The sequence below is a fragment of the Rhineura floridana genome, chromosome 1, assembly GCF_030035675.1.
Source record: "Rhineura floridana isolate rRhiFlo1 chromosome 1, rRhiFlo1.hap2, whole genome shotgun sequence".
In the NCBI taxonomy this organism is placed as follows: Eukaryota; Metazoa; Chordata; class Lepidosauria; order Squamata; family Rhineuridae; genus Rhineura; species Rhineura floridana.
The window spans coordinates 167,496,773-167,508,291 of record NC_084480.1 but is presented as its reverse complement, the minus strand read 5'-3'; the positions used below and the strand labels follow the sequence as shown (position 1 = coordinate 167,508,291).

Below are 11,519 nucleotides of genomic sequence, written 5' to 3'. Positions count from 1 at the left end.
AGCCTATAGGAGCCTTGTGGAGGAAACAAAGCTTACAGCTTATTCATTTTTTATGGTCTTAGGCATGAGTCAGCAGTAAAAGTGCTCAAAACAAATTCTGCATACGAAAAGCTGAATTATGTGACTCCATTGCGTAAATTAAGCACACTTGCAATGGTTTGCCATTGTATAATCTGCTTCTGCCAACTATGGAGGGATGGAAAAACAGTGACAGAGTTATGTAGCTCCATTGGTTCTCTCCTATAAAATGTCCCCTTCTCAGACTTCATATTAAGAAATCTTGCCTAGAGCTTTCTAGTTTCTGAGATCTCACAAGACACCACTGACACATTTTAAATCTCATTTTTGCATTCCAAAATGCTAGAAAACTAAAATTGAGAGTCTCAGGATACTGAGTGAGATACCATATTCTACGATTGTGAAGTGCAAATGCAAAGAAGAGGCAGAGCTGTGAACACTTCAGGCCTTACCTGGAATTGAGACTCCACAGTTAAGAGGCAGAACAACATGCCTCACAGTCATGCTGTGATACATGAATGGAGAAGGGGTCATTTAGACTGTACCAACACCAAGGATTAGCATTATGAAGAAAATATGGATTGGAAAGGGCAGGTTGCTCACCTGTAATTGAAGTTCAGATGGTCATCTGTGTTGTCACACTAACAAGATTCTGCACTTATGCAGATCAATTTCAAAACATTCTTGAGTTTTGGACATGGAAGGGGGATCTTACCTAGTACACATGCTCTATACCATACAACCTATACAATACTTTTCCTAGAACAAGTCTTCCTTTGTTTCTGGCACTGAGAGTAGAGGGAACTGAGCAGGGAAGCTTGTCTGTAGCAGGGATGAGGAACCTGTGGCCCTCCAGTCATTGCTGACTTCCATTTCTTATCAACCGCAACCAGCACAGCTGATGGTCAGAGATGATGGGAGTTGTAGCCCAGAAACATCTGGAGGGCCACAGGTTTCCCATCTCCGCTATATATGCTCAGTTCCTTCTATACATGCTACCAGAAACCTCAATAAAAGCAGAGCAGGAATGAAGCAGTGGGGATCAAAGAGTGTGTTGTGTGATTACATAGATGGTTACTCACAGAACTTTATTTATAGGCAAGTAAACTATTTTTCTGCACTGTAGTCACTTTGCAAGTTTCATTAATGGGAGACCAGAGTCCTCTTCAAGCATTACAATTAAGTGTTAAGTTGCCACATGAAGAGGGAGATGCAGAGAGGAGCATACTAACTCCCCCAGCTGCCATTTTAGTCACCTTTCAGCAAATGAAGGGCCACAGTATGAAATGAGGAGCCTCCTGTACTCGTGATTCATACAGGCTCCCCATGTTTTAGAACCCTGCAAAATCAGGGTTCTAAAATGTGTACTGAGCCTCCACAAGTATAGATGGTTCAGATGGTTGTCCTCCAAGCGTTAAACATAATGCCAGAAGAGAGCTTAGCAAGCTGGAGTATTGGAGGTATGGGTGGTGTTCTTAGGCAAAGGTAACAGCAATCTGCCAAAGAAAGCAACCACTCTGGTGTGGAAGTAGGGTGGATCTTGACAGGGAATCAGTTTCTTCTTGATAAAAACAAAGAAATGGCAGTTTACAGCACAGTGTGCACCCAGAGGCGATGGCTAAAAGGAAGGCCATCTTAAGAGTGAGGACGCAGATATCACATTGTATGGTATTTGAGCCATGGACTCAAAAGAGCTAATGCAGCTGCAACACCATTGGAACAGGTTTCATGACAAAACTGAATGAACCAAGTGAGAGGATTAAGATTCTGAAGGCCTTTATAGTTTCAAGAGACAGCTACCACTGATGGGTAAGTGAAATGTATATATGGCAGCCATATGAACCCTAAGAGAGTCCTCTTATGGCTATGAAACAGGAAAAAAAAGAGTAAGAATAAATGGCAAATGCAATCTGAACTATAAAGTGGTGCACAGTGGGGCAAAAAAATCCTAATTTCATATATATGCTCATGGGGTCTGAACTGGTGGTGACTGATCAAGAATGAAAGCTTGGGGTTATAGTGGATAGCTCATGGAAGATTTTGATCCAGTGTGCAGCAGATGTGAAAAGGGTGAATTCCCTGCTAGAGATCATTAGGAAAGGGACTGAAATACAAATGCCAATATTATAATGCCCTTATACACACCTATGGTGAGACTGCATTTGTAATACTGTGCACAGTTCTGTTCGTCTAACCTCAAAAAAGACATTGGAGAGCTGGAAAAGGTTCAGAAAGGGGTAAACAAAATGTTCAGGGGGATGGAGCAACTTCCCTATGAGGAAAGGCTATCACACTGGGGCCTTTTTTTTTTTTTTGGAGAAAATGAGAGTGCGGGGGCATGACACAGGTGCATAAAATTATGGTGGAGAAAGCAGATACAGAAAAGTTTTTGTCCCTCTCCCATAACACTAGAACTAGAATTCAATGAAGCTGAATGTTGTAAGACAGACAAAATAAACTACTTTTTCATACAGCACATAGTTCAACTATGGAATTTGCTTCCAGAAGAGGTAGTGTCGGCCACCACCTCAGATGGCTTTTAAGAAATCACTGGAGGATAAGACTATTGATGGGTACTAGCCACGATGGCTATGCTCTACCTCTACTGTCAGAGGCAGTATGTTTCTGAATACCAGTTGCTGGGAATCGCAAGTGGGGAGAATGCTGTTACACTTCAGGTTCTGCCTGTGGGCTTCCCATGGGCATCTGGTTGAGAACATGGGTCTTTTGCTTGATCCAGCAATGGTTTTCTTAGAGGGCCATTCTGGAATGGTAGAAGTTGAGAAGGTAGTGCAACACAAAGGAAGCCAGCATACAGCTGGGTCCATTGTACTACAGCCTGCAAAATGGGAGAACCTTGCCCAACTGAGTTAATATGTCCTCTCCATGGCTGCCTTCTCAGAACTGACGAGAACATCTCGTACAATTTGTGAAAGTCAAGTCAGTCATAAGAGCATGCATTCAAGCACATAACCCATCTTGCTACTGAACAGGCCCTCTCCATCAGTAGAGGTTATCCACACCTTTCTTTCTGTACAGGCTGCAAGACCTTTTTCTTCCATTTGGCTTTTTGGTGAAGACTTTCTGTGGCTATTTACTTTATTGAGTTTTGCTGACATGTTTTGTTTTGTTTTGATTGCCTTGTAAACTGCTTTCATCAGCCAGGAAAGCTATATATAAAAATATTTTAATGAACAGATACATATATAGATAGAGGCACATGTTTTAACACTAAGCTATAGTCCTATCCTCATAATAATGTTCTACCTCACAGCGTCACTGTGATGGGAAGCATAAAGACTGAGAAGCAACAGTTAAAGTTTGTTATACATGAGAAATAGAAGCAGCAGAATGAAGTTAGTCCTGCATGGAGAGAGGGAGGAGGAACTCTTACTGGTGTTGGATCCCAACAGCTTTGTCTCCAATTCCTTCACCTGCTTTACCAGAAGTGAAATGTGCTGGAGGAGATCCTTATTCTGCAGCAAGAGCTGGTGCACTCGGGCCTGGGCCTCAAGGCGGGCAGCTGCCTCTGTTGCTAGCTGGTCCTTCAGCAAATGCACCTGCATGACAGAAACAAGACCCTGGTTATTATTATGATGTATGTATTTTATCCTATTCTGTTTACCGCCCTGAGAGCTACTTGCTATGGGCGGTATATAAATGCAACAAAATAAATGCAGCTGCATGGAGGAAATGGGGCTGCTGCAAGAGCCAGCAAAGAATGCTTCTCTCTGAAGTAACTCTACACTGATGCATGTATACACATGCTGTGGCAAAACTGAACCATCACAAAATAGCTAATTTTCCCCAGGTAGGGAGGGGACATTCAAGGGGTGGGGGCCCTGAATATTGTGAATTATTCTGAGGGGCCACTGACTGTGGTAGCCTTCCCCCTTCTTTTTACAGTACCCCCACAATGAGAGGACGTTTGGGGGTCAGCCTTATGCACACATACTGTACAATGGCCACCAGGCATTTAGGTATTCAGGCTGGACAACTCTGCAACTACCCAAGGAGAGAAACAAAATGGAGAGCTGGCTCTGTTTTAAAATCAGCCTCGCTGCAGTTGATGATTCCTAAAGGAGCTACCAAAAGATGCTAAATGCAGATGCTGCAATGGGCAGGGCTAGAATCCGCCTTCCTCTGCCTCCAGCCAATCAGAGGTAATGGAATGCTGAAGGGGCCAAATATAGAGGAAACCTGTTTGGTCAGCTGGAGGAGAGGGCTGGGGGTTGGAAAGGTAGAGAGTGAGGAGTATGATATGATCTGAAAGGGGAAAGCTCTGGACCTGGAAAGAAAGGTTGGTAAAGAGTTTAAGCTTAGGGCAAGGATAGATAAAAGAGTTCAGAGAAAGTTCAATGTTAGGAGCAAATGTTATCTTTTATGGCTATGAACCAGCTAGGAATTATGGTACTGTAAAGTGGTTTCAAAAATAAAAGGTTCCCTCTTCTGAGCTACCCCACTGACTGGATCTCATTTATGCCCGGGGAATAAAAGTGGGAAACAGTATTGGGACCTACCTAGTACTGGTCATGCACCCAACAGAAACTGGGACACACTTAAATACTTATTTTATGGTCATTTGACCATCACCTTACCACAGTCCAGATAGCCCAGTTATGGGTATAGAGAGGATGGGTGAGGTGGAACTAGTGGCTCTACTGAGGAGAAAGAGAACAGGGAAAAGATATGTAGTTCTACTCATGAGGAGCATCTGAAGCCTGTAACAGATGCATTAACTCAAAATATTCAAAAGTCATGAATTGGGACTAAAGAACAGATAACCACTGTCAGAGCTGCAAGGCAAGAAATAGCATTACTCACAATCACGGAAGCAATCTATACAAATAGGCATAAGTAATAATTCACTTAGCAAAAATCTAATGGTGAACAGCAACAGATTTTAAAAAATCAGTAATTGTGCTAGGTAAATTAACAGTGACAACGACGACGATGATGATAATTCCTTCAGCACATATTTTATGACCAGACTCTTTACAGTGATGTGATACATGTTAGGTTTATACTTGACATGCATCACATCACTGTAAAGAGTCTGGACATAAAATATGTGCTGAAGGAATGATCATTGCTAGTGAACTTATCACTTCTTAGAGCAATAGAAAAAAAAAGGCAAGTTCCTACACATATTTGAAAGAAAGGAAAACAACAGAAGGGAGAGAGGGAAGGAATTAAGTGGGAAGATAACAGGGACAAACTGTGTGAATGCCGTTACAGGTTCCTAGAGAGTAAGCAGAAAGCAGGCTTGGGAAAAATGGATTTTCATGATGTAAGCACAGGGAGAAGAAACATGACAGGGACCGAGTGTATGCTGAAAGTAAAAGAGAGGGAGCAATCAAAGCTAAAGCCAAGGCTTGGTGCCTACTCAACAGAGTAAATGGTGACATTGCCATTGGATACTGAGAATAATTGAGGAAAGGAAGGCTTAGGATAAAAGATTATCAATTCTGTCTTGGTCATCTTGAGTTTGAAATTGTGATGAGAGATCCAAGCAGATCAGATAAGGAATTGGAGATGTCAGACAGGGTGGAAGGGGAATGGTCTGGGGCAGAGAGGGACACCTGGGTGACATCAGCACTCTGGTGATATTGAAAGTCAACACATTTGTTAGAAGTCATGCTGGGACAGCATGTAGATTGAAACTAGCTGGAAATCAAGAACAGACTCCTGAGCAATGTCACTGGAGAAAAAGCAAGCTGTGGAGCTTTCCCCAAGTGGAAACATTAAATGAGCAATCCAAAACACAGGAAGTGAGAACAGAGTCATGGGGACCTAACATACCCTTTCATGACACCAGCTGCCAAAGACCCCTAAATGTCCTGTAAGTTTCTAACAAAGAAGATGAAGGATACATCTGGTGGCTACCCCGTGAAGCCAGAGTGCAAGGCTCCAAGGCAGGGCTCTGCCTCTTTCAGTTCTTGCCAGCTCTCAGCTAAAGGGGAACTGAGCCTCCTTTGCTATTTAGGTGTGTAGTTAACTGGAACATTTCTCCTCAGACTGGAACTTTTCATGCACTGGCTCTGCTCAGTGCATCAGTGCTAAGATTTCTTTATATTCTGTCCTGCGGTCTTGCAGACTATGGATAATTACCTGGCCCACAGCCACTTCAGTCTGCTGCTGCTGCTGCTGCAAGAGCTGCTGCAGAAATTGCATTTGGTGGTGAGCAGACAGAGGGACCACAGGATCAGGCAACTGGGCAGAAGAAGGGAGCAGCATCGTGGGAGAAGCTGTCAGGATATTATCTTTATGAAGCAAGCCCTGAAAAATACAAAAAGATGCAAGAATCAAGAAGGTCCTTACCTATCACTTTCCCAAGCAAGCAAAATAAGCTCTTCACCCATCCAAACACACATAGAGGGAGCTAACATCACATGGCATACAGCAAGGATCTTATGGAAGAGCAATAAGCTAGCTTGCATGTCACTCAGGCAAGGAGAGCATGTGGATTCCCATGGTCACATGTAGGTCACGTGACAAGAGGGGATATGGAAACCAGAACAGACAAAGCAGAGTAGAACCAGGCTGCCCACCCACTGTCAGACCTAGGAAGCTGTTCCTGCTCCCTTCTTGCCCCATCAAAATAAGAGCAGCATCCAAGGCCATCAACTATGGCTGTGCAGGGAGGATCCTGCTCTTTCTAGCTAGAATAGAGAATACAGATAGAGACTTGCTATCTGCCAGGCAGCCATCTAACAACCCAGTCTCTAAAGAAACCTATCAACATTAGGTAGGCACCCTTACTGTACTGTTTTTAGACACCTGCTAATTTTTTATTTTAAAAAGCTTATCCAGATACATAATTTAGTATTTGCTTTGAGATTTTTCTGATTTTTCTGTGTTATTCATAATTATTTTATAATGGTTTATGTACACTGCTAAAGAGACTTTTTGATTGAGCAGTTTATAATTTTCCAAATAAAATAAACTGCTTCTGACCAGTATCAGACCTGGAAGAAAACCAAGTTTGGAAGGCAGCTGGTCCTTCCTCCTATCAGATGGGCTTATGAAGAATATTGTTTTCACTTGTCTGTGGAGCATCAGGGACAGGGACAGTTTGCTAATGAAAAGGCAATGGATCAGTATGCACCACAATAAAATTCCCTTTGTGGAAGTTGTTTCATTTGCCATATCTAAGGCAAGAAAGAACCCCCCTTGCCTCTCCCGACTGCAAGATCAGATCAACTGGTGAACCTGGATTCCTCCCCTCAACCCCGAAGATTGTATGACATGGGCATTTTCTTAAGTAATCCGGAACCCTCTGCTCCACAGGTAACCCCTTTGCTACTGTGCTCTGTTTGGTGGCACACTGACATTTATTTTAATCTGGCTGGGGGGCAGGGTATGCCTTTGTGGTAGGAACATGTTTTTATTCATTTATTTTTGTGTACAATGCCATGTGCACCGATGGTGCTATATAAACAAACCACCACCACCACCACCACCACCATAATAATAATAATAATAATAATAATAATAATAATAATAATGGTGCTATCTCTGTTGTTTTTTCGATGCATACTGAAGTCCTTCCTCTTTCAACAAGCCTTTTAAGTAGAGACCTTATCCCAGTCTGCATATGTGTTGGAATTGTTTTTTAAGATTTTTTAAAGATGTTTTTAAGATTTTTTAAAGATGTTTTGAGCCAGTGTAGTGCAGTGGCTAGAGTGCTGGACTACGACCTGGGAGACAAGGGTTCGAATCCCCACACAGCCCTGAAGCTCACTGGGTGACCTTGGGCCAGTCACTGCCTCTCAGCCTCAGAGGAAGGCAATGGTAAACCCCCTCTGAATACCGCTCACCATGAAAACCCTCTTCGTAGGGGCGCCATAAGTCGGGATCCACTTGAAGGCAGTCCATTTTCATTTTGTTTTTAAGATGTTTTATAGATGTTTTTAGTGTTTTATCACCTGTTTGCTGCCCAGCGCTCCTTTTGGGAGGAAGGGCAGGATATAAATTTAATAAATAATAAATTATTTGTTCTTAGAGAATACTGACACGGACAAATGTACCTTGGCACAAAGCAGGCCAGGGGACTCTCTGCCGACAGCATCAAGGTCTGTCACTCCCCTGTTGAACTCCAAGTGGTTGCTCCCTGTCAGCCCAATGTCCACAGCATCAATGTCCGTTTCCTCAGCAGTGCTGACAGGCTCAACTTCTGGCAGAACACAGGCTATGAGAGAATGAAAGGTACTGTGAGCGGGGGAAATTGTGTCAACCCAACTCCCGCTCCCTAAACAGAGGACTTCAGACTAAGAAGCCCTTGGTGGAAAATGGCAGGAAGTCTCTAAACTGCTCTTATGGAACATTTTCAGGGTCAAGGGGGATAGTGGAGTTTCAATGTGGCCAGCATGACAAGGCATGGGGGGGAAGTGGTTGTTCTGCCCACCCTTTCAACTCTGTGCCAGAGGAGGCGGGCATTTCCCAAGCCTTGCGAGTGTAAAATTCCTCTTCACATTTAGCCTGGTATGGGCTGCCCTCATGAGTGTGTTGTCTTCTCCACTCCAGAGCAGGTTTTGCCAGGCTTTTGCTCTAGGCAGGTGGTACCTCTCTTCAGGGCTTGAACTATGTGTACATACAAAGCCTTAGGAGGAGGAACAGCTTGACCAAGGCCAGCAGGAGCCTTCCCACCTTCCCCCTTGTCCATGCACCTGGTGCCTCTAAGTCTTCACTGCCCTTCTCACTCTGACTGTCCTCTTGACCATCAGCATTCTGGTGAGTATGTTGTAGGCTGAGCTTGTGGCAGACCTCAAATGCTTGGCCCACAGTTCGGACAATGCGCATGGCCTGACTCTGCAGAGAGACAGGAGAGAAGAAAGGAAGTTCCTCCCAGAGCATGAATAACCAAAGCTCCTTTGCAAAGTTAATGCTGTGGAACTGAGCCCCACGACACCCCTTAATGCTCCCCTGATGTGAACTAAAGAGAACACCAAGGGTGCAAATCTGAGTCATGCAGGGGTTAGTGGCAAGCCACACAGGAGCCTGACAACTCAAGCAGTCTGGACAAAGTGCACATGCCCAACCAACTGTCCTCTCCCATACTCCTCTCAAGCTTTTGTCTCCTACAGCCTCTGCAGGACCTAGAACATTAAGAACATAAGAACACAAGAAGAGCCTGCTGGATCATGCCAATGCCCCTTCTAGTCTAGCATCCTGTTTTCACAGTGGCCAACCAGATGCCTGGGGGAAACCTGCAAGCAGGACCTTGGCAAGTGCCTGCTGTGGAGGCAACCTGGCTTCAGGGGCTCCTTATAAGGCATATCATGGAGCACAATGGCCATTGTTAGTAAGAGGACAATTCCTTGTCCTGGCTCCTTATCCTGTGGTATTACAGATCGATCTTTATATTATTTGACAGGATTATGGTACTCCAGATGAAATGGGACAAGGATGCTGTCAGAAAGAAGCCCTTTGATAGCCTGGAGCAGGCAGGACCAGCTAATTAGCACTCAAAGCCCTAGATGTCTTTCCTGGAGCCTCAGAAGGTAAAGGAGCCATTGCCATCCCAGTAACCCGTTGGGGGTCTTTGCCCTCCAAATCCTTTCTACAAATCAGCTCTGCAGCATTCTAAGAAAATTCAGTTACTTCTGTTTGATAGTCTATACAGACATCCTTATGTAATTTGGTTATGCCCTCTTGCAGAAGTCCCATCTATAAATAAGAAATATTCTGTGTTTACCAGTGAATTTCTGTTTGCTTCAAGGAAGGAAGGGCAACTAGCATGGGGAAAGGCCTCTCTTCTGGGTCTGGGAAGGCAATACTTGAGTCTGAAAGAGGGACCTCTCCTCTCGACCCCCAATGAAGCATGTCAGTCCAATGCAGCATGCCAAAAAGGCAAACTAGAAAAAGGGAGAAACATCAAGAATCAAAGTTTGCCTTCCCAGGCCTTTCCTCATGCTACCTTCCTTCCTTCACTCAAGGGAAGAAAAGTGCACTCCTTGCAAGCTGTTCACAATTCCCATCTAAGTAGGTTTTAGGCCCCCACATTGGCTAATACTGTAGCTGGAGATACAAAGGTGGTAACTCCAAATTTACACCATGATACCCCCAAGAGGGATTCTTAGTTCTCTCTAGAAACATCAGAGGCCCCCATGATTGTCTGCTGTCAGCCAGGTCAGCTTGCAGCTTACCTTCTTCTTGGACTTGAAGACATTGCAGCGAAAGATGTTGCTGGAGCCATCCCTGGCAATGTAACTGAAGATCTTCAGGTCCTGGGAATCATGAGACACATAGAATATCCTGCAGGAACAGTACAATTGTATGTGCATGTGCACACATTGTGTGGGCAACAGGCTCCTATGCTACTTTGCCATTGCTTAAGATGGGGATGAGGAACCTATGGGGCCCCAGTTGTTGGACTCCTAGCACCCATCTTCCCTGACCATTGGCCATGCTGCCTGGGGCTGATGGGGGTTGGAGTCCAAGAACATCTGGAGGGCTACACTTTCCCATCCTTGGGGAATTCAGGGAAAGTCCAAGTAGGGGGATTCCTGCCTTTGGAACTGTTATTTTGGGTGGGCTTTGTATATGGGATATCAGGTGGTATCTAGGTGGGAATGCTTGCTCTGGAAATGCAAGGTATGTTCATGAGCAGTCTATCTGTTTTCACCTCAGCAACCCCAGTTATGATCAGTCCAGAATCTCCAGCTTGCACTTCTGTGAAAGGGATGACATTTTTCAGAACTGGGGGAGCAATATTTTGACCTCAGAGAGGGTAAAATCACCCATAAAAGTCTACCTGCTGTCACTTGCAGGGTGAAGGCAATAATGTCATGAGCAACAATTAGCTTTCATAACGGTGACAGGCAAGACCACCCCTTCCCCATTTATGAGTTTATTAGGGTGCTGTTGTTTTAAACAGACTAAGTGTCCTTTCCTTGTGCCTCTTCTGCACTGCTAAGCTACCATCCTCCCCTGCAACAAGGCTCTACTGACCATTTCTTTAGCTTGCCAGCACTGCCAGAAGTCCAGATCAAGATTTTGTTTGGACCAGATACAGGCTGATCAAAGTTACATGGGGGAGGGGCCAGATCTGACAATTTTTCTGTCATTTCAATCTAGTATCAGCCCTTTTTTGCTCCCACCTCTATGTCTTCTTCCAGGCAATTTGCTGTGATTGAACAGTCTTCCTTTTCTATCTTCTCCTTTTTAAACACCTTTAAAAAATATTTTCTGCAGAAAGAGAGCCTTCTCTGGTTCATCAAAGACTTGCCTGTTATATGCAATCAGCGACTGATTAACAATCCTTCCTACTAGAGACTAACCCAGTAAACAATATTGCTGGCCAGCTACAAGCCAGCACTCCTTGTTATTTGTTCACAAGCTCTCACCTGTAGATTGGGTCATGCATCACCAGCAGTTTGCTCTCATCCCGGTCCCACTCTTTCTTCTGCAAAAGAGAGCTGCGTATAAGCAGGACAGATGCCTCACTGAGTGGCAGAGATATTGTAAAGCTCACAAGGAAGGCTTTATGCATCGACTAT

General features: G+C 44.3%; 1 protein-coding gene across 3 annotated transcripts in view; it reads right to left on the bottom strand.

Moving 5' to 3' along the window:
* The window catches only part of NOS1AP (nitric oxide synthase 1 adaptor protein), a 105,744-nt gene that overhangs the window by 7,610 nt on the left and 86,615 nt on the right, over positions 1 to 11,519 (bottom strand). For all 3 annotated transcript variants that reach the window (XM_061584699.1, XM_061584692.1, XM_061584703.1), the window contains 6 exons: positions 11,367 to 11,425; positions 10,167 to 10,275; positions 8,688 to 8,829; positions 8,049 to 8,209; positions 6,130 to 6,297; positions 3,413 to 3,578 (listed from right to left, as the gene is read on the bottom strand). In XM_061584699.1, coding sequence (XP_061440683.1) covers positions 3,413 to 3,578; positions 6,130 to 6,297; positions 8,049 to 8,209; positions 8,688 to 8,829; positions 10,167 to 10,275; positions 11,367 to 11,425 — 805 coding nt within the window. The remainder of the gene's footprint in view (positions 1 to 3,412; positions 3,579 to 6,129; positions 6,298 to 8,048; positions 8,210 to 8,687; positions 8,830 to 10,166; positions 10,276 to 11,366; positions 11,426 to 11,519) is intronic.